Raw genomic sequence first — 23,105 nt, 5'->3', positions numbered from 1 at the left:
AGTCCCATTTACCATTCATTTTATCGTGGAAAACCATTATTTCTCATGTGATTTTATTTTCAAAATTCCATTATATTCAATGGTAAAAACTATGTTTTAAATGGTGTTGTAACAATAAAATTTATGATATTTTAATCATATTTTTTATCCGGGGGACCTTGAACAACCCCAAATAGAGAATATTTAATTTACTCAAATTTGGGTTATTGGGCTGAGCAACCTCGGTGAGGTGTTTGCATCTTGCTCTAGTTTTGATAGCAATCATGAGAAAGAAAGGGAAAACTACCCAAATTTGGGTAAATTTTTTCTGCGATATTCTCAATAGTGCGTATATTGAACTCAAAGTTTAGGTTAATTTATCTGTCCGTGTACAACCGCTGAACAGGCCTGCAAGTCCGAAGCTGCCTGAATAGGCCTTTTCATGTGACACTGTCGAGCAGAGATGCCAGATTTGAAGACATGTCTTCAATTTGAAGACATTTGAATCTCTGTGAAGACATTTATTTCGTGAAGACATTTTGAAGACTTTTCAAAATATTTGAAGACTTATCTACTTATTTGAAGATACTTGAAGACAATAAATAAGCCAAAGAGAGAAAACATAATTTTATTTCTTAGTTATAAATTCTGCGACTTCTATAGTTCTTTATATGGTTCAGCCAAATCACACCAAGCGCCAATGAAATATTTCCTATTTTTTGCCAAGGTTTTCATGTAATAGATTCACTTGGTCAAAAATCGCATCGGAAATCGTTCAACGCCATAGCTGAGGATCCCTTACAATACAAGAGTTATAATAGTCTTTGTCTGGGGCTTAAAATCTCAAACATAAAAATACATTCACACTAGCTGGCTGATTAATGCAGCGCATTTTAGACTTCATACGTACGCACTTAACTTGGAGTTAGGCGCTGGGTAAAAAATTCCCGATGACGTGTATGTAAAAAGGTATTTCGATCATAACATTGGAACGCAATTGCGGATTATTTAACGCCAAAAACATATTGAACTCTTCTATGACTTGATTTAATCTATTCAATCGTTGAGCTAGAACCTGATCTTTTTCTAAATTCCTTACGAATTCCTTTGATCTTTTCGGTATGTCCATGTGACTTTCGTCTAAATATTCGACGGGAAACTCTTTGAATTTTTTGTGAATTGTTAAAAGAATTTACGATGAAAATTATGAGGGATTTCTTGTCTATATTCAAGAGAATTGAAATTGTAAATTCAGTACAAACTTTATATGTAATAATTTCCGTAAAAAATACATAAAGAAAATCCTCCAAAATTTAAACGGAAAATTCATCTTATTCATCTATTTACACAATTCCTACAATAAATCCCTTTTAATTTCCACAAGAAAATTGTCTTAATTAATTTTCATTAAAAATTCTTACGAATGTCAATAAGAAATTGAAATTATGCTGGTGTTAAATGGGTATTTCTGATAATTTTATAGGTAAATTACTACAGGAAAATCTACCTAAAAGAAATTCAGAGGAAACTTGCTACACACTTTTGTTAAATTTTTCCTTGAATTCCTTTGATTATTCTTCTAGAAATATTTTTGGACATTTTTCTAGTATTAGTATCTAGTATACTCTGCGAATTCCTCTATGGATTTCTTCAAAAAATCGTCCTGGTATTCTTTCTGCAATCCCTTCAGGAAATTGTCCGGAAGTTTCAGGGATTTTTCCGAAAAATCCTCCAGGACTTCATTTGGAAGAAGTTGCAGAAGTTTCTCCAGAACTCCTTCAGTAGCTCACGAATTCCTCCAGTAGTTCTTCCAGGTTTTTTTTTCGAAAGTTTTCCCGGGATTGTGGCGGAAGCTCCACAAGGGATCCCTTCGGAAGTTCTTCCTTTGGAAGATCTTTTAAGAAAGTTGCCGAATGACTCTCCAAGAATGCCTTCGGAAGTATACTATGAAATTTATCTGGTATTTCCTCCAGGATTGCTTTCGGAAATTTCTGCAGCAATACATCAGGAAGCTCCTCCAAGAATTCATCCAGAACTACCTCCAAGAATTTCTCCAGAAGTTTCTTCAGGAATTCCACCGAAAATTGCTTCAGTAATTCCTCAGGAATATCCTTCAAAAATTCATCAGAAAAATCCTTCAGGTAATCCTCCAGAAAAAAACATCCGGAATTCATCCTGAAGTTTCTACAGGAATTCCTTCTTAAGTTCCTCCAAGAATTCTTCCGGAACTTCCTTCTGAACTTTTTCCGGAGGTTTCTTCAGTAAATCCTTTGGATGTTCCAACAGGAATTCCTCGGGAAATTTCTTCAGGAGACTTCCAGAAGTAATTAGCAGCTCCATCCAAAAGAAGTTATAAGAAGCTCCATCAGAAATTTATCCGGAAGTTTATCTAGAAATTTTACCGGAAGTTCCTTCAGAAAATTCTCTGGATGTTTCTTCAAGTATTTCACAGTAAATTTTGAATCCCAACAGGGTATTCTTTAAAAAGAAATTTGAAAGAATTCCACGTGAAAATTCAGTTAAAAATCCGCCTCAGTACAAAATCCAGGGGAAACTCGTCATAAAAAAATTAAATAATTTTAAAGAATATTCTCTTGAATTCTAACAATTTGTATGTTAAAAAAATAAATATTATTCCACATCAGCAGGACCGGATTTAGCCGGAAGGGGGCCCCGGGGCCGACGGTATGTGGGGGCCCCAAAATGTACAAAAAAGGTTGGTTTTGGTACATAAGCCCCCCCCCCCCATAAATCCGGCCCTGCACATCAGTAAAACAAGGAGATTATTGAATTTACAAACCTATTGGATTTTGAAATTTCTCGCTAATAATCGTTATTTTAATATTGAAGACATTTGAAGACATTTTTAAACGACTGTGAAGACATATGAAAATATCTTCTGGCATCCCTGCTGTCGAGCTCGCTGCCGAGACTGCACATGTTTACAACCGCTGAACAGGCCTGCAAGTCCGAAGCTGTCACTTTCATAGAAGAACTGTCAATTGACGATAAAATCAGCTGTTTTTAAACGTCTCTTGTCTCTTTTTTTTTCCCACGCAGAAATTTAGCAGACCCCACACGAGGCATATATTGACTAGCAACCCTATAACCAGAGACCGGCGGAGTGAAAAACTGTCGAAATGGCAACGTATGAAAATGCATGAAATCGTAAAAATAATACTGGCATCACTTGAACTTTTTGCTTGCTTCTTATGCACGGAAGCTTGGAAGTACCCATTAAAGGGGTTTCATTCACCCATTTTTTGATCGAGTACTGAATTGTCAAAAAATGGGTATTTTTTCAATAACATAAAAAGAGTTCAAAAACCCCATTTTAAAATAACTTGTTCAGTAACAATAATGGGTAAATAGTGCCCTGGGGTGTTTATTGAAACGCGGCCATTTTTTTCTTTCAAGTTGTTTGTGATTTTTACAAGTCGTGAAGAAATCTAATTTAAACCTCAAATTCAACATATACGTGGTTGAGAAATCGGCACCAACATTTCAAAAGGGCGTAACTGCTTTTGTAAACAAAAGCTTCTCACGTCGATGGTAGGTTAATTTGAGCCCACCCATGCAATCCAACACCATTGATGGAAGCATCGAATCTTCTTATTTCATTTAATGGTGCTGGATTACGTGGGTGAGCACAGAAAAGCCCACCAGAGACGTGAGAAGCTCTTGTTTACAAAAGCAGTTTCGCCCTTTTGAAATGTTGGTGCCGAAATGTTGGAAAACTACCGAAGGTAAGTACTTGTGAGTCTTATTATAAAGTTTATTTGAAAAATAGTCACGAAACGATTTAAAAATGGCATACATTTTCTTTGTTGCAGACATATGTTGTGCAGCGGCTCTTGCGTTAATATTGAATCACCCGAGGATTTACCGAAAAATATGTGTCCCGGGAACGTTCAACCTTGCGTTCAACCATTCGTCGATGATTTTGAATGATATGAGATTCTTTTGAAGTGTTACCGGATGAAGAAGCCCTCCGGCAGTAGCTGCGCGGTAGCTGTGGGAAATCATCTTGTGGCAGGAGAAAAGCGTCGATATGTAATTTTGCCTTGAATTTTGCACATGAAATAAATATGAAATATGTTGTTTATCTCAATGGTCTCTAGTTGTTTAAATCCATTATGAAATCTAAACAAATTACAAGAACAGAATTTTTTTAAGCCATGAGTTTTTTTTACCCATTTATTGCTGTGAAAACAAGGGTTCAAATTTACCCATTTTGTGAAGTTTGCTTCAAGTACTCATTAATGAGTAAAAGCGATTTACTCATTAAATGAGTTATGCCGCTTTTCTTCATAATGGGTACGAAAGTATCCATTAATGGGTACTTGAAGCCTTCCGTGTGGATGCAAAAAGTAAACAAGTCGAATTGGAACCGCTTTTGACGGTTCGATTGGAAACAAAATGGCGTCTTCGCTGATCTCTTATTGTAGTATTTCTAATATTGACAATACTTTTTTCGTCAAACTTTTCTTCAATATTTTCACTGACTAGCCGGCATGGCCGTAGCTGAAGAAAAACTCATTTTTTTCTTGAATTAAACGAATCAAATAGCGGTATAACGCACAAAACACGCAAACACTCACACTGAGGAAACTGGACGCATGATTTCCAATCAAACGCCTTATGAAAATTTGCCACAAGGAATCGGTATGAATTTCAATATGTTGCCTTATGAATGATGATTTACATTTTAAAAAACCCTGATTAATCCACCTAGCGGTGATGATGCCTTTCTCGCTCGTTAAAAATAGTTGATAAACATATATGAAAAGTCTAGACTGAAAAGACTTATTTTTCACATTTATTTATACCAGATGAACCGGCCTAGGGTCGAAGATCTCGTAAATAAAGATAGAATGAATTGAAAATTCACATTTGTTATAATTGCTGCCGGATGCAATTTGTTGCAAGCAAATCGGATGAGGTTAAGTGCCCGGAAAATGTGATGAGGTTGTGCAATTGCACAAATCGAGTTTCAGGCATAGTATAAAAATTTGTATTTTGGCCATAACTTTTGAGCCCATAGTGAGTTCGGGCTGATTTTTAATGTGAAACAATGGGACAGGATTAGCCATTTATATAATCAGTTCAGGATAAGATTTCGAGAAATGAGTTAGATTTTTTTGCACACATGCACATACACATACAGTGATCGTTCGCTAATTGGGGCACGACCTCACCCCAACTAGCGAATGCCGTTCGCTAATTGGGGCGCTTTGACAAGCGTCAATGTTGTTTACTTTTTGCATTGAACAAAGGAAAATTTTACGCGCCAGAAAATATCGATCCCGCCAAACACGGAAACAAAACGTCAACGCGTTTTTGACATCACATTCTGACGTTTAGCTGCTTTTTAATTGGGTTTCGCCCCAATTAGCGAACCCCCAACTAAAAAGCGCCCCAACTAGAAAAACCCCAATTAGCGAACGTTCACTGTACTTCTAGAGTGCTTTGAGAATAGGTCGTATGTGCAAAAGAGAGCCTCTCTTCGGTTACATTCTCTTTCGATTATTACAAAGCTATACACAAATTTATGTTGGATTTTTTGGCAGATATCTAAAGACAATAACTTTGTCTAGCGTGCTAAAGTGAAAATGTAGCAGAAAATGCTAAACTTGCCGATCTATTAGCGAAAGAGAGCGTGAACAAAGAGAATCTCTCTTTTGCACATACGACCTATTCTCAAAGCAATCTAGACTTCTTCTGAAAAAGTTCGTATCGTTTGCTTTGAATAGACCAGTGCAAGATGACGTAGGTTGACAGTTCACAGAGCTATTTCACCAGGACTTAGTGTCCGGCGAAGCTTCCGATAAAATTGTTTGGTCATTTTATTCGCATGTAGATGTCCTTTGCGATTGATTTCATGCTGAATGCAAAGAATATCATTGAAATACTTGGATCACAGCAATTTTAAACTAAAAATATGAATTTTAATTTTCCCCTCATCGATTTTTCTTCACCTTCATAACACCTTGTAAACAAGCTCTGTGAACTGTCAAAATAAGTGAGGTTAAGTTAGAATTTGCATTGGTCTATACGAGAAAAGCAAAAAAAAACGGTGGTGAGAAAAAACAAATGTTTCCATTTATCAAACTTTCGAGTGCTTTCCGTTTTGAAGCCAAAATCCAGCTTAGACTTCTATCATCCAATCAATAAGTTAGCTTTTTTGAAATAGGCAAATTCGAGAAGGATCCAGTGGTAGAGTGCGCTGCGAGAGTTTGGGAGAAAAGTCGTCAGAAGCGATTATTTACATTCAAAATTAAATTTTCTCCATAAAATTTACTTCACTTTTTGGTATATTATCACATGTTTTCGACTGGCAATGGCTTCTTACAGTCTTTAAGCAGCTGTTGAAGACGAATCCCATCCAAATAAGCCGCGAATTGAAAATCCGGGAGTTCATAACCAAGATAGTGCGGTGGAGGCACTGCAAGAGATGTACTATTTAATCGGAAAAATCATATGCAAGCGCCCACCGGATGGAAGCTCATTTCAAAGAAAACAAAATTTTCTTCCAATTTGGACTATTTCAGCTTTCATAAATGGTTGGATTAACCAGAAAACGCGAAAATCGTACTCCCTCCGCATGCTGCCAGTGCACTTTTTTGGCCAACGACACTTTTTTCGTGGTTCTTGTGACGACCACCAGATGTCGAAATGATCGATGAGCTTTACTCAAATTCGCCTATTGTTGTTTTGAATAATATGATTCTTCATATAAATAAAAATTCGGATGACCCTTCCCGTCAAAAATTGTATTTCGTTTCATTATTTCAGTCGATTCTTTGGCTTATGTAATGTCAACTTTCCCAAAGAACTCATATTTTTTTAAGCCTCTAACTATTACATCCAAGGGCCTCATACCATTGACGAATACATAGACCGAAATGTCCGGTACAAAACCATCAGAAAATCGGGCACCATGTCTTCTTCTTCATTTTGAAGAAAATACCCCTCGTGGGTGACGAATTACATAAATATTTTACGAACGCTGACTTACCCCCTCTTGACGTTTTGACAGATTGTTTGTCTTTCTCCCTCACCTTGTGACGTCGTTTCGGTTCCTTTGTTGTTTGTTCGTTTCGTTACTCAGTTGGAGCGTGAGTTCGACCGTTTTGGTGCCATCAAAAAGAATGAATATAACAAAGGGGACACCCAGGCCTACATTCTGTACGATTCTATTGATGCTGCTACGGCTGCTGTGAAGGAAATGCGTGGATTCCCGTTAGGGGCACCGGATCGTCGTATTCGTATCGATTTTGCTGATAACGGAACAGCACCATCGTTCTCGAAGAACAGTGGAGGTTTTGAGGAAGGCGGTGAGTATCGTCGCGGCCCCGACTACGAATATCCGGAAGGCGGTGCATCATACGAGGAAAATTCATCGTACGGCTATGGTGGAAAACCGTTCCGCGGCCGTGGAGGATTCCGTGGCGGTTTTCATCGTGATGGCCCACCGCACCACGGGGACAATGATGAATGGCGTCGATCAGGAGCCGATGGCGAATATGATTCGCGCCGTCGTTCTGGATCACGTGAACCAGGAATCGATAGATCTCGTTCCCGTTCCCCGAGGCGACGCAGTCTTGTAGGAATGGCATGTTATTGAATGCAAGAACGTTACCAGAAGTGGCACGGAAATCTACCACAGTCTGACAAGGGGCGCTGATTTTGCAGATTTCTCTATTCCCCGCCAAGTTGCACCTAACGGACGGAGACAACGAAATAGTGGACAGCCTGATGAAGGACGAGGAAGGTAAACACCACCTTCGTATTACTCAGCGACTACGCCTCGATCAACCCAAGTTGGAAGATGTGCAGAAGCGCATATCGACGTCATCGTCGCACGCAATCTTCCTCGGCCTGCCGGGATCGACGTCATCGGTAGCATCGTCGGATGATGCCAGCGTTCAGACACGTCCACTGCGTTATCTCGTGTCCTACCTGAAGCAGAAAGAAGCGGCCGGCGTTATATCCTTACTCAATAAAGAAACGGAAGCAACTGGTGTGCTCTACTCATTCCCGTCATGCGATTTTTCGTTGTTATATCAGCACCCTGGTAAGCTATTTATTCATAAATTCTATCCCTATTATATTTTTAGTAAATTTCATAATTTGAATAATATTTATATAATGATTGGGATGTTATACTGAATATACCGTAAAACTGGCAGCTCTGCCCTAAAAAGTCGATCAGTGAAACGTCAAATCCAACTTCATAACAAAACAATAATCGTATAATTTTGGTAGCCTTTCATATTCTTAAACTTTTGGCTCTTTATGCTTTATTTCTGATTAACTTTGTGTTAATTTTGATTGTTTTTGCGTTATTGGTAAGTTATTCACAACGGAATAAAATATTGTGTAATACATTTTTATTTCGTACAGGTACAATGAGTCGCCTGATCAGCTTTCGCCGTAGGTTGCACTTCTGGTCGCACGAAGCGAATTGAGAACGAAAGCCCTGGTCCTGGACGTTGCGCGTGATTTGTGTATGAAAAGAGCATATTTTTTCCAGCTCTCGGATTAGGGAAATGATGGTCAAAGCACATACCAAAAGGCTGAGCGCCTACCGGCGTAAATTGAAACGCAACACAACAATTTTGATATATTTCGACCGCCTCGACTAAGTAAGTTTAGACTACCTTTTAACGTGTTATTGTGTTATTAAATATATTATTTTGCATTTCTACAGACAATATGTGAGAGAAAACTTATGGCGAATTGAGGCTCCGTCACATATAGGGAATAATTTCCAAGATGGCAGGACTTCGACACATCTCAATTACAGACAAGAATCAAAATGTGGCGGAGCATCATCACGGGCTGTGTGAAAACTTTTCTACTATGCGGATGGAAGTAAACCACAGAAGAAGGAATGATGAAATCCACAGCAGCAAAGTCGATATGAAAATCATCAGCTTCGTCCTATGCTAACAGCATATGGAATGGAATGTTCAAGAGGGATCGGTGCAATAAATTGAAAGAAACCTGTGATCTGAACGAGTTTTATTATTTTTTCCGAAACTTGAAGTTTATGATGAGCCGGATTTCAAAAGTGTTACCTTCCCGACTTTCCCAGTTTTTAGAAGAAGAAACTTGTGGAATTGTGGGGTGAAACTTGTGAAATTGTGGGGTGGAATTTTGCATATATTATAATGTTTTCTGCTCTTTCAAGTCCATGCTATTTATACAATTGCGACAAAGGCTGCGGCTGATTGTCAATTAGGTCCACAATATCTAAAAATAGATTTGACGATTGCATTCTTAATGCAGATTTACGGCAAATATGCCCTTGAAATGTCCAATGCGAGGTCCAGTGTTTCAATGCACTAAATGAGCACTATAGACGAATGTAATGCTAATATTGATGCCAAATTTGTCAGTGCTACAGTGCATTAGAGATGCTAGTATAAGACATGTCCGCTTCATGATTGCTATTATCAAGCTTTTATGCAGCTCAAATGCCAATATAAGGCCATTAGTATGCAGTGGATTAATGCTTACGGTTACTTGGGTAATCAACTAACAAGCCGACCAACCAAATAACCCACCAATTAAGCAACCAATTAATCAAGCAGCCAACCCATTAACTAACTAACAAATCAAGCAACCAACCAGTCAACCAATCAAGGAACTCACCATTCTACCATTCAAGCAAGCTACGATCAATCAAGCAACCAACCAACTAATAAAGCAATCAAGCAACTTAGTAATCAATTAGGCAACAAACCAATCAATTAATTTATCGAGCTGAGTCGATTGATGTATTATGTGGATTTCCGGATATCCTATTAAAAGTTCATTTTAAGTGATCCTAAGATATGTATTCGTAATAATTAAGGGCCCTCCTTAGCCGTGCGGTAAGACTCGCGGCCATGCTGAGGGTGGCTGGGTTCGACTTCCGGTGCCGGTCCAAATATTTTATATATATTTTTTTTATTCTTTATTTAGGTGCAAATATTTTATATTGTACGGGAAAACTTTCACAAATATGACCTGAACCTCCAAGCGGTCACTCTGCCGACAAAAGGGATTACGATCATCGTCGCCTTCTATCAGATTTGTGTGTTTTTCTACCGAATTTGATTTGTAAAACATTTTCGTTAATAATTGTATACTTTTTCCGCCTCTTGGTTGATTATTTCAAAGAAAATCCGAATACAATAAAACGGTCCAGGTAAATCTGAGTAGACGAGCGTGATCGGGGGAGCGATCCAAGCCGGAGGCAGCGTTACAAAACATGTTTCTTCCTAGCAATAGTCTGAATGAGTGTTCTATTCTTACCCATAAAAAAAAAATGACACAATTCCGCAAAAGTAAAGATTCTCAACAAATCGGAGATCCACTTTTGCGTACAATCCACCTACACCATACACACAGCCGCTTCCGCTGTCGTTGCTGGTGGGGGCAGGGTTCTCCGCCGATTGGCGTTCGTGATACTCCTGGAAGCAGGGCGCAATGCACAAGTTCGTCTGGCACTCGGGACAGTGGTACTTGGTTTTCCGTCGCAGTATCCTCCTTGTGTTCCAGCAGAAATTGCAACCCAGCGCGGGACCCTCCCGTACCACCGGACAGTGGCGAGACCGTTGGCTGTCCAGGCCGGGTATTTCCTTTGATCGGCTGCTCATCTGTATGAGAAGATAGATCAATTCACTGTAAATACTGGCATTTAAGTACAAAACAAAGATAGATTTTGATTCAGGAAATGTTAACACTTACCAAAGGAGATGAAGCAGACCGCGACAATTCGTCGCCTTTTATGCGAATTGAACTCAGGTCGGCAAGTAGCACTGCGGCGGTGGAGCTGGTGGTGCTGGTCGTGGTGATCGTTGTGATAGGAGCACTAGCACCTCCGGTGCGTGTACCGGCAACCTCACTTCCCGATAAATGGTGCTGGTGCTGCTGTTGGAGCGATTCCATATCGGAAACGAGAACAACCGTTGGACTCGATGTGCGATCGGTTTCAGATGAAAACAAAATGAAAATGACAACTGTTGTCAAACTGACGTGCACGTCAGTTTGACAACAGTTGTCATTTTCATTTTTGTTTTCATTGTTCGAATTGAGGGGCTTCTCAATGGTCGAGTGATTGTAATAATTGTAATCCGTCACTCCCCAGGGGTATATAGTGGTGCCCGGAAAAATGGCCACCCCTCCGTCTATGTATTCGTCAATGCTCATACGCCTGTCACTGGCGAACAAAGCTCGTGTACTCTGCATCGAAGCTTAGAACCGGTGTTAGGGCGCAATCGTTAATGTGGACATTTTTATATTCGGTTAGTTACTGCAAATAAATTCTTTTTCGAGTCCCTATAATCAAGCAGGTATCTCAAGCATCCCACATCGTTTTATTGCTGCATGATTGAGTGTTTAATTTTGATAAAATATCGAAAACAAAAGTGTGCATAAAAATTGCCTCGTCTTAACAAAAAGGTGTTATAGAATTAACACTGTTGTTTATGGCCCGTTTACATATCCAGTTTTCCGCGAGCGGTAATGGCCGCCAGCTTGCCTGCGGGTTAGTCTCTGATTTGACGTTTCTGGAGGTCAACTGCACCCACCACTCGAGCATTTTGATCAATGTGGTATATAAGAAGGCTTGGATTAACTGAATCAGCACCTTCTTATACGCAACATTGGTCAGAATGCTAGGAGCGGTGGGTGCAGTTGACCTCCAGACACGTCAAATCAGAGACTGAACCGCAAGCAAGCTGGCGGCCATTACCGCTCGCGGAAAACTGGATAGGCTAGCTCTAGCGGACAATGCACTGTCCGACAATACTAGCTCGATATTAGCATAATGTAAACACTACAGTGATCGTTCGCTAATTGGGGTTTTTCTAGTTGGGGCGCTTTTTAGTTGGGGGTTCGCTAATTGGGGCGAAACCCAATTAAAAAGCAGCTAAACGTCAGAATGTGATGTCAAAAACGCGTTGACGTTTTGTTTTCGTGTTTGGCGGGATCGATATGTTCTGGTGCGTAAAATTTTCCTTTGTTCAATGATGAACACTAGTAAAGTAAAGTAAAGTAAACAACATTGACACTTGTCAAAACGCCCCAATTAGCGAATGCCATTCGCTAGTTGGGGTGAGGTCGTGCCCCAATTAGCGAACGATCACTGTATTAGCACATGACAATTCCTGTTTACATTATGCTAATTTCACGCTAGTACTGTCGGACAGAGCATTGTCCGCTAGAACTAGCTCATATGTAAACGAGCCATTACAGTTTAGAGCCAAATCCAGATGTCACACATGTTGGGGTAGGGATTCAGTGCTCCGCCTTCTCTCCCTGATTAAATCAAAAGATGTTTTAGTTACAGTTCGTCGCTGTCGTCGCTGTCCGGAACATCTTTTGCCGGCGATGATAGGGGAGCTAAATGTCAAAGAAGGAAAATCCATACGATTTGACAGCTTGATACCCAACATGTTCCGGACAGCAGAACAAAGGGAACCGAAGCGACAATCTTTATCTGTTAACTAAAATATCTTTTATAAAAACCGTGGTACCTAAGTACGGACCTGATTGCTTATGCATAAAAGTCATTACCTGAATACGGGGCTGTAACGAACTGTTTATTATTAGAGGGGAACTGAGTAGAGAAGAAAGATATCGAGAACTGGAATAAACGGAATTGATTTTAATTTGTTAGTTAAACTATATTTAACCGGGTTAATTATTCGCTATTATACGGAGAGTATCACAGTGGCGACGAGGAAGACGAACAGGTAATAAAACACTTGAATTTCTAGGATTTTGGGGTGTTTTCGTTGGGGTTTCCTAGTTTTTACATGAAACATAAATTACGGTTATGTGACAGAGCATTTCTTTGTTTAGCTGCCGGGATAGAAGTGGAATCGTACCATCGTGAAAGAACACCCGAAAAAAGGGGAAAAAAACCGCAGAGGCGTACAGCAAAATAACGCAGAGGCGAAACACAAAACACCGCAGAGGCGGACGCAGATTCTTGCACCGGGTAAAAGGCCGCAGAGGCGGACACGTCACTGACTACAGGACGTGGAATAGTTGATAGGCTGCTGATAAGTAGCGACTGCTATAACGCAGTGAATCTCAAGTCGACGATTTCGAAAACAACGGCCAGAGGGCAATCTCAATTAAGACGATGGAGAAGTGGGATATTCCCCAATTTAAGTTCAAATCATTCCATCCCAATAACATCCGAAACGAGTGGATCAAATACAAACGGAATGTGGATTATATAATCGCGGCAACCGGGGAGAAAGATCGCACGAAAATTAAAAACATCTTCCTGGCAAAAGCTGGACCGGATCTGCAGGAAGTGTTCGCTTCGATTCCGGGTGCAGATGTACAAGAAGACGCTGAGAAGAAAGTTGATCCATTCGCTGTAGCAATAGGCAAGTTGGATGATTATTTCTCGCCGAAGCAACATGAGACCTTTGAGCGAAATATCTTTTGGACGCTTAGGCCGGCCTCAGAGGAAACATTAGGCAAGTTCATGCTACGATGCCAAGATCAAGCTGCAAAGTGCAATTTTGGTAATAACGCAGAAGAAAGTCGTGCCATTAGTGTGGTCGACAAGATAATACTCTATGCTCCGAGTGATCTCAAAGAGCAGCTGCTCCAGAAGGATACTTTGAAACTGGACGACGTTACCAAAATTGTCAGCTCATACGAGTCGGTGAAGCAGCAAGCACAGTCGATTAGTCTTCCGGGACCCAGTTCTTCCGGCGAGACGAATTTCACATCGCCATCGAATGTCAACAAAATCAAACAACTTCCGAGCAAAGAATGCACACGATGTGGTCGAAGTGGTCATTCTGCGATTGACCCTGGCTGCCCAGCGAGATTCAGGGAATGCATTAAATGCAAACGTATCGGACATTTTGCTGCACAATGCCGATCAGTCCAGACACTGAAGCGCAAGCAGTTCCCGAAGACTGAATCGCGATGGCCAAATAAGCGGTTTAAGTCACATTCGGTGAATGAGATCGAAATTTCTGAGGAGAAAGAAGACAAAAACTTTCTGTTCAGGATTAGCGATGGAGGCGAGTTGATCCGGATCAAGCTGGGTGGAGTAGTGCTGCAGGTACTCGTGGACTCCGGATGTAAGAAAAATATAGTCGACGAGCGATCGTGGAACTACATCAAGGTGCACGGAGCAAAGGTATGGAATCAAAAGAAAAACTGCGATGAGATATTTCTGCCGTATGGAGAAGATGCGAAGCCGTTGACACTCCTGGGAAAGTTTGACACAACCGTATCGATAGATGATGCCGGAAGGATTCACGAGAGGGTGGCTACATTTTATGTAGTACAAGGCGGTCAGCAGTGTTTGCTGGGACGGATCACAGCAACAGAGATGGGTGTTTTATTCATCGGGTTACCGAGCACTCTCGGGGTTAACACTGTCAACACCAACGGTATTCAGCCGTTTCCAAAGATCAAGGGTGTGCAGGTAAAGATACCGATCGATAAATCCGTTTCGCCAGTCTGTCAGCAACCGAGACGGCCACCCATTGCGCTGATGATAAAAATTGAAGAAAAATTGAATTTTCTTCTTGCCAGTGACATCATAGAACCTGTCGAAGGTGGTTGTCCGTGGGTTTCCCCGCTGGTAACAGTGGTGAAGGACAACGGAGATCTTCGCTTATGTATTGATATGCGCAGAGCTAACGCAGCGATTGTACGAGAGCGGCACATCATGCCAACAATAGAGGACTTCCTACCAAAGTTTATAGCTGCAAAGTGGTTTAGCCGGCTTGATGTTAAAGAAGCTTTTCATCAAGTCGAGCTTGATACCGAAAGTCGTTACATCACCACTTTTATAACGCACATGGGTCTCTATCGGTACAAGCGTCTGATGTATGGTATAGCTTGTGCGCCAGAGCTGTTCCAACGAATCCTTGAACAAATCCTGAGTCCTCACAGCAAGTATGTAGTCAATTTCATAGACGACGTTCTTATTTTCGCTAGTACAGAAGAAGAACATGATGAAGTCCTCAAAGCGGTCCTTTCGACGTTGAATGATTATGGCATACTATTGAATCAAAGCAAGTGTGTGTTCAAGGTTTCGGAGTTGGATTTTTTAGGACATGTAATATCCCCCGACGGCATCTGTCCATCGAATAGTAAGGTCGAGTCGCTTAAAAAGTTTCGGGCACCCGAAACCTCGGAAGAAGTTCGGAGTTTTCTGGGCTTGGTGACGTACATCGGTCGGTTTCTACCGGATCTAGCAACGGTAACTGCTCCGCTGCGTGAATTAACTCATGCTGGGGTTAAGTTTTCCTGGGGCGAGAAACAACAAGCGTCATTTGCCAAGCTAAAGGAAATGATGGGAACGTTCAACACCTGCGATTCTTCAATAACTCGTTGAGGACGAGGGTTGTAGCTGACGCGTCACCGGTAGCACTCGGAGCGGTGCTCATACAGTTTGAAGGACCCACCGACGATGATCCCCGGCCAATCGCTTACGCCAGCAAAAGCCTGACAACGACTGAGAAACGCTACTGCCAGACGGAAAAGGAAGCTCTCGCACTGGTCTGGACAGTGGAGCGTTTTTCTGTCTACCTTCTGGGGCGCACGTTTGAGTTAGAAACGGACCACAAACCCTTAGAGGCGATTTTCAAACCCACCTCTAGGCCATGTTCGCGAATTGAGCGGTGGGTGCTCAGACTCCAGTCATTCTCCTTTGTGGTCAAATATCGTAAGGGTACTAGCAACGTGGCGGATCCATTGTCCCGGCTGGTTGACGGACAGCAGCCTGAAGAGTTTGATGCTGAAAGTAAATTTATGGTGCTGGCGGTCCTGGAATCCGCAGCAGTTGACGTGCAGCAGCTTGAAGAAAAGACCAGCACCGATGCTACTTTGGAAGCTGTAAGGCAGTGTTTGCGCACCGGAAACTGGAGTTAAACCGTATGTTCCTTTCAAGACCGAATTGGGGTTTGTGGGGGATCTGGTAGTCAGGGGAAATAAACTGGTTGTTCCAGATTGTTTGCGACCACGTTTGCTGGACCTGGCTCATGAGGGCCACCCGGGCGAATCGGTTATGAAGCGACGTTTGCGTGAGCGAGTGTGGTGGCCCGGAATGGACCGCGACGCCGAAGGGAGACCCGAGCAGCACAAGCTAGACATAAATGGTTGCAGCAACTTGATTATGACCGAATCTGGTCGCATATAAGTTGCAGTAACCTATGTGGAACATGTGTGCTGCTAGGGGAGTTAAGTCATGCGAAGGATGCAGATTGGTAGGCCTGCCAAATAGACCGGAACCGATGAGCCGTCGCGAGATGCCCTCAACCCCATGGATTGAAATCGCCATTGACTTCCTCGGGCCTATGCCGTGTGGAACTTATCTTCTGGTTATAATCGACTATTTTAGTCGGTATAAGGAGGTAGAGACGATGACCAAAATTACTGCGAAGGAAACAGTAGAGAGGCTTGACCGAATTTTCTGTCGCCTTGGTTACCCACGAACAATAACGTTAGATAACGCTAAACAATTTGTGGGAATCGAGTTGGACGAGTACAGCAAACTGAAAGGGATCACTCTCAGGCACTCAACCCCTTACTGGCCACAGGAAAATGGCCTGGTAGAGCGCCAAAATCGCTCCCTGTTGAAGCGCTTACAGATCAGTCATGCCCTAGGTCGAGACTGGCGGCGTGATCTCCGTGACTATCTGCTAATGTACTACACCACGCCGCACTCAATCACTGGGAAAACTCCAACGGAGTTGATGCATGGGAGAACGATCCGATCAAAAATACCCGCTCTGGAGGATATCGAGACGACACCTGCCAGGAACGACGTTCGTGGCCGAGATCGAGTACTGAAGGATAAGGGCAAGCAGGCAGAAGACCAACGACGCCATGCCAGGAAATCTTCCCTATCAACAGGCGACACAGTGCTTATGCAGAACCTTTTGCCGGGGAACAAATTGACAACAACGTTCAACCCGAAAGAGTATGTTGTTACGCAGCGCTCAGGACCGCGTGTGACTATCGAGGATCCAGTGACTGGTAAATCGTACGATAGGAATGTTTCTCACCTGAAAAAGGTGTCAGATGGTGCGGCAGTGTCAACGGAAACGATTCCCACAGCTGCTGCAGACAACGACGTCGATGATAATCAGCTTCCTGAGCAGGTCCCCCAGTCTTCCAATTCAGAACCTGAATTTCAAGGATTTGATCTGGAGGCGAACTGCGCTGCTGAACCAAATCCTGTTTCTACATCACGACAGCGACGTGTAACAAAGAAACCTTGCAGATTTGCAGACTATGTATCTTAAAATTCCATTATCGAAAAAGGGGGAGATGTGGTACCTAAGTACGGACCTGATTGCTTATGCATAAAAGTCATTACCTGAATACGGGCCTGTAACGAACTGTTTATTATTAGAGGGGAACTGAGTAGAGAAGAAAGATATCGAGAACTGGAATAAACGGAATTGATTTTAATTTGTTAGTTAAACTATATTTAACCGGGTTAATTATTCGCTATTATACGGAGAGTATCACAAAATCGAAAACAAAAACCGAAAACGTGTGCATGTGTGAACCGGTCTGCAAAAATTCACTCGATGTTCGTTCAAAATCGGGTCAATCTTAAAAAACAGCACTTTTTCGATTTTTGTTTTGAATTTAAAAAATATTTAGTGGCGTAAAAAAATATAGGTTAATTGGGAATGTTGACCTTAAATAAGCCAAAGAATCGATTAAGGGAATGAACATTTTTGACGAGAAAGGTAAATTTTTGCTGATGAGCAGTTCCATTTTTGTCATTATCATTCAAACACTTTTCAACAAGATTTATAAATTTGATCCGACTTAAAAAAATCTGAAGAGAATTCTACTGGGGTTGCTTTTCTTTATATGGAAAGCATTTCGCAGTAATTGGTATGAATGTATGGTTAAAATTGAATATTTTAATTTCTAAGGCTGTGAACCATTCCACCGATTCGTTTAACTTTTAGTTAAAATTTGACAGTTCGATGGTTATTTCGCCGTGGTCAAAAATAACCCTGCTCCGGAGCATGGTTAGATTTGACAGTTCGATAGTTAAACTTTGTTCGTGAGAAAATTGGCGCCAAATCCATTTCGTTCCGAATAACTATCAATCTGTCAAAACTCAAATGGGTCGGCTTCGGAGTAAAATTTTAACCACGATGGGAAAATAACCATCGAAGTGTCAAATTTTAACTAAAAGTTAAACGAATCGGTGGAATGGTTCACAGCCTAAACTGATTCAAAATTATTTATCAGATCACTCTTTACGATTCAAGCACAAAATCTGATAGATAACGCGTGACAGAGCTAGTGTTACCAAAATCAGCATTCTTGAGATCATATTGTGCAATACTTTATATCGTAATGATAACATATATCGGAAAATCGAAAATCGTTGCTTACCTTCGTGTAATTTGTTATGGATTATAGCAAGGATGTTTTCGATCATTTAGTAATATAGTTTCGATAATTTAGTAGTTTGTCAATAACTCATTCCAGAGGTTAAATTTCAAAAGTGATATGTGGAGGACTCTAGAGCGAAGGTTTCTACAACTCTGCCTAATTGTTGTTTCTATTGCACTAATAACAGAGTTGTAGCGCTAGTTGCAGTATCTTATTATACAGACTAAATTTTGTTATCATTTAGAATTAGTAATTAGTGCTTTAACTCTGTTATTAGTTGAATTAAAACAACAAACTATTAGGCAGAGCTGTAGAAAAATAATCGCACTAGAACTCTGCTGTAACACGTTTTGACATTTAACCTCTGGAATGAGTCATTGTAGTTTGTCAATGATCGAACTAAGACTATTAAATTATCTAAAACATACTTGGATTATAGAAAAGTTTGAATACTTTTTCTACTGACTTCCAAAAATAGAAAATTTTCTCCGAAGCCTACCAAAACTCATTTTCCCCTACATAATCCGAGTGCTTTTTATTTGAATTCTTCTAACAGACATGCTGTCACTATGAACGGGGTTCCAATTATTTGGTCTAGCGAAGTCCAAGATTTAGGACTTATGTATAGCATGAATGAATTAACTATCAAAAACCTCACAGAAGGTATGCAAGCAAAAAGGTACAAATATAGTAAGTGAATATTCATAGAAAATCAATATCTTAAAATATATGTTTGATTTACAAACTAATTGTTATGCCAGCCATGTTTTACATATACCGTGCCAATATGGGTTATCTGCTGCAACGCCAGGAAGAATGCATTTATAGAGGATTCAAAATAAAATGTTGAAATTGATTATGAAGTTGCTTCCCTGCGCACCAAAACAATAAGAATATTATTTATTTACATGTGACTTATTTGAATGAAATGACACAAAAGCACCTGACGTAAACTCAATCGTACCGTTTTGACTCAAAACCCGAACATGACTTATGCAACGTACACACCAGTCAAGCAGTTTGACGAACATTGACTCCGCCCCCAAGAAAACGCTTCGGTTGCTGCTTTGTTTGAACGTGTGTGAAGTTGTTCGAACAACCATTTGACAGTTGGCGGTTCGGTTGGAAAAAATTAAAACGGTTTGATTTTGGTTTGAGTAGTCGGGGGCGGAATCAAGGTTCGCCGAACATGTTTGAGCATTTGTATAGTGAAGTTGCACAAACCCCCATATATTTTTAGATAGTTGGTGCTCAAGTTGGCGCTTCGGTCGTTCGTGTGTGATATTGTTGATCGAATTGATTGATTGTTTGTGCCGCTGTTGGTAAAACTTGATGGATGTTGGAATAAACGAGAGGTGGAGTCGATGTTGGTCAAACTGCTTGACCGTGTGTACGTTCCATTAAGGTGCCGTCAGACGTTGCAAGCAAATCACTCGCAGCGAGCATTTTGCTCTCAGAAAGTGACATTTGCAATGTCTGACTACGATGAAAGCGATTGCATGCAAATAAATGTCAACTTGCAAGCAAACACTCGCTTGCATTGTGTGACACCTTAACGGTCAAAAGTTGCAGCTCCCAAAAAACTGTTTACGTTTGCTAATGCAGCACTAGCAAATTTTTCGCTCGCAAAAGTGAGTCGGAGTATTTTGTGATTTTTTGTTCACTGTTGTGTTTTAAATTTGTTGGATTTTAAGTCTATGATGGAATTTGTGAATGTTGAGAATCCCGCAGTTGAAAAGGTAAATATTCAGCTAGAATAAGCAGTACCGTATTATTCAATAAATACAAATATGTACAAATATAATGAATCGCCTGCTTTGAGCGTAATTACAGCGGCACACTAGGAGTTAACTTTCTGAAATCAGTATGGCGAAAGGCATCTAAGGTTCGATTTCTCTCTCCTTCATCGAAAAAATATTTGGTAGGCGTAGTAGCGGACACCTTCCTACATAATCGGAACCAAATAGTTTCTCATGGAAAGTTCCTAATTTTGAGAAAACCCGCGTTAGATGCCTTTCGCCATACAAATTTCTGGCGGTTAACTCTTGCTGGCTATTTTGTGCATATACTATAGCGCCTGGATGTGGAAGCGGCGAGTAGAAAATCAGCTACTGCCAATAATTAATTATATTTGAAGGTATGGACTAACGAAGCGACATATTCACTAATTCGTGAGCTCGAAGCTAGGCCTTGTCTTTGGAGGAAGGCAGACAGATTTTATAGGAACAAATATTCCAAAATGAAGGCTACGGAGGAGCTGGCAAATATACTTAATTTCCCTATTGATGCAGTGAAAGAAAAAATGCGGTCGCTGAGAACAATTTTCATGCAGAATTATAGAAAGAAAGCAAAGAGCGGAAGTGCTGGTGGGTCGCAGCTTCCCCGCTGGGAATTTTATAAAGCGTGTCTTTTCATGGCTGGCGAGGTCTCCCAGGCGGGAGATGTCGATTCTCTGGTGAGTAAATATAATGAATTATTGGCAGTGATTGATTTTCTACCCGCCGCTTCCACTACCAGGCGCTATCGTATATGCGCAAATAGCCAGCATGAGTTAATCGCCAGAAATTTGTATGGCGAAAGACATCTAACGCGGGTTTTCTCAAAATTAGGAACTTTTCATGAAAAGCTATTTGGTACTGGTTATGGAGGATGGTGTCCGCTACTACACCCACCAAATATTTTTTCGATTAAGGTGCTTAATTTTTCGAAATTGAATCTTAGATGCCTTTCGCCATACTGATTTTAGAAAGTTAACTCCTAGTGTGCCGCTGTAAGCACGCTCATAGCAGGCGATTTATTAACGAAGCAAGTAAAAAGATATTTTAGTTACTAGATAAAGATTGTCGCTGTCGTCGCTGTCCGGAACATCTTTTGCTGGCGAGGATAGGGGAGCTAAATGTCAAAGAAGGAAAATCCATACGATTTGACAGGTATGTACCACACATGTTTCGGACAGCAAAACAAAGGGAACAGTAGCGACAATCTTTATCTAGTAACTAAAATATCTTTTAGCAAGTATCACATATTATGTTTTCTTCCTCTCGCAACATTTTTTGAATGATTGAATTTGTATTGTACAAGTTGTACAGCTAGAACAGACTCCCTCACTCGAATTACAGCGTTACATAATTTGAGAACAGTTTCAGGTGTGATTGTACCATCAATGAATTATTGGCAGTGGCTGATTTTCTACCCGCCGCAGCCACATCCAGGCGCTATAGTATATGCACAAAATAGCCAGCAAGAGCAAGAGAAATTTGTATTGCGAAAGACATGTAACGCTGGTTTTCTCAAAATTAGGAACTTTTCATGAAAAACTATTTGGTACCGGTTATGAGGGATGGTGTCCGCTACTACGCCTAGCAAATATTTTTCGATTAAATCTTAATTTTGAGAAATCGCTTAGATGCCTTTCGCCATACTGATTTCAGAAAGTTAACTCTAGTGTGCAGCTGTAGACACGCTCAAAGCGAGCGATTCATTCAGGAGAAAACCGAATGAATTATTGACATTGCTGATTTTCTACCCGCCGCTGTCACATCCAGGCGCTATAGTATATGCGCAAAATAGCCAGTAGAGTTAACCACCTGAAGTTTGTATGGCGAAAGACATCTAACAAAGTTTTCTCAACAGTAGGATTTTTCACGAAAATCTATTTGGTACCAGTTATGTAGGAAGGTGTCCGTTACTATGCCTGTTTTACTGCGACTAAATTTGCGAGAACAAATTTGACATTTGCAGAAACTGAGAAGCTGCTATGTGGACTGACAGAAAGTGCTCCCAGAAATCATTAACTCGCACAAGCGATTTGCTGCAACGTCTGACGGAGCCTTTATATTCCGATATAACTAAACTTTTGACGTAGGACTACGTCTGTATTTTCTATATTGGGGTACACTTTACGATTGCGAAAATCAGGACCGTCACGAAAATATGATAGACTTTAAGCATTGACGAATACATAGACCAAAATGTCCGGTACAAAGCCATTGAAAATTGGGGCACCATTTCTTCTTCTTTATTTTGGAAAAACCCTCGTGGGTGACGCATTACACAAATATTGTGCAAGCAATTTGTTATACTGCACACCGAGCATCAACGAGAAATAAATCATTGCCATCTTGACCCGTAAATAAAGGTCAATGAAAATTAGGTTATGCGTCTGCCCCACATCATCTCTCGGCTTTCACTCGCAAAAGTACGATGTTCCTGGAGCACATAGATTATTCGTGATTGAATCCTGATCACGTATTCCTCAAAGTTTATATGCAGCGGTAATTCGTCGACACTTTGGTTCTTTGTTCCTAAGTACGATCGATGAGTCAAAGAAATTTCAGCTGCGCATCTGTCGCCGCGTTTAAATACGTTGACGCCAGTGAATATAATAAAATAATAATCGATTGTTTGATATTAACCAACAAACCAACTCAATTAAACTGAGACTAACTTGAAAGCATTACTACTTGATACTATGTATGTACTGAAAGAAAAAAAAACTTGCAGAAGTAAAGTTTTCATATTAATAAACTGAACAATCCTTTTCTACTGAAAAATCAATAACTCATTGTCTTTTTTGTACTCAAGATTCTTCTAGTTTTGCCAACGAGCTTTTCTTATGTTATTCTCAATCCTCCGTTTGGGTTTAATTCGCGGAATCGGGGAATGATTCTTTTATGATGGGAATTCAAAGAGCGGTTTGACGCACGACTACAAAGCAA

At 40.7% G+C, this 23,105-nt stretch overlaps 3 protein-coding genes, 1 long non-coding RNA gene and 1 pseudogene across 4 annotated transcripts; 4 read left to right on the top strand and 1 right to left on the bottom strand.

Moving 5' to 3' along the window:
• The first annotated feature begins 4,292 nt into the window (after positions 1-4,292).
• LOC134222044 (RNA-binding protein spenito-like) lies at positions 4,293-8,151 on the top strand (annotated as a pseudogene).
• Positions 8,152-8,206: 55 nt separating this feature from the next.
• LOC134223858 (uncharacterized) lies at positions 8,207-8,987 on the top strand. Its single transcript, XR_009982752.1, has 3 exons — positions 8,207-8,330; positions 8,386-8,627; positions 8,693-8,987. It is a non-coding gene; the product is annotated as an uncharacterized LOC134223858 (long non-coding RNA).
• A 932-nt stretch (positions 8,988-9,919) lies between these two features.
• Positions 9,920-10,958, bottom strand: LOC134221314 (uncharacterized). The gene is made up of 2 exons (XM_062700514.1): positions 10,720-10,958; positions 9,920-10,628 (listed from the first exon to the last, which is right to left on the bottom strand). The coding sequence occupies exons 1-2, from the start codon at positions 10,918-10,920 to the stop codon at positions 10,281-10,283; spliced, it is 549 nt and encodes a 182-aa protein (XP_062556498.1). The 5' UTR covers positions 10,921-10,958; the 3' UTR covers positions 9,920-10,280.
• Positions 10,959-12,562: 1,604 nt separating this feature from the next.
• LOC134220392 (uncharacterized protein K02A2.6-like) lies at positions 12,563-15,678 on the top strand. Its single transcript, XM_062699451.1, has 2 exons — positions 12,563-12,728; positions 12,838-15,678. The coding sequence occupies exon 2, from the start codon at positions 13,124-13,126 to the stop codon at positions 15,353-15,355; it is 2,232 nt and encodes a 743-aa protein (XP_062555435.1). The 5' UTR covers positions 12,563-12,728; positions 12,838-13,123; the 3' UTR covers positions 15,356-15,678.
• A 704-nt stretch (positions 15,679-16,382) lies between these two features.
• LOC134222043 (uncharacterized) lies at positions 16,383-17,267 on the top strand. Its single transcript, XM_062701193.1, has one exon. The coding sequence runs from the start codon at positions 16,383-16,385 to the stop codon at positions 17,265-17,267; it is 885 nt and encodes a 294-aa protein (XP_062557177.1).
• The last annotated feature ends 5,838 nt before the right edge of the window (positions 17,268-23,105 follow it).

Source organism: Armigeres subalbatus, chromosome 3 (genome assembly GCF_024139115.2).
Source record: "Armigeres subalbatus isolate Guangzhou_Male chromosome 3, GZ_Asu_2, whole genome shotgun sequence".
Taxonomy (NCBI): domain Eukaryota; kingdom Metazoa; phylum Arthropoda; class Insecta; order Diptera; family Culicidae; genus Armigeres; species Armigeres subalbatus.
The sequence above is the reverse complement of the archived record's forward strand: the minus strand, read 5'-3'. Positions and strand labels throughout refer to the sequence as shown.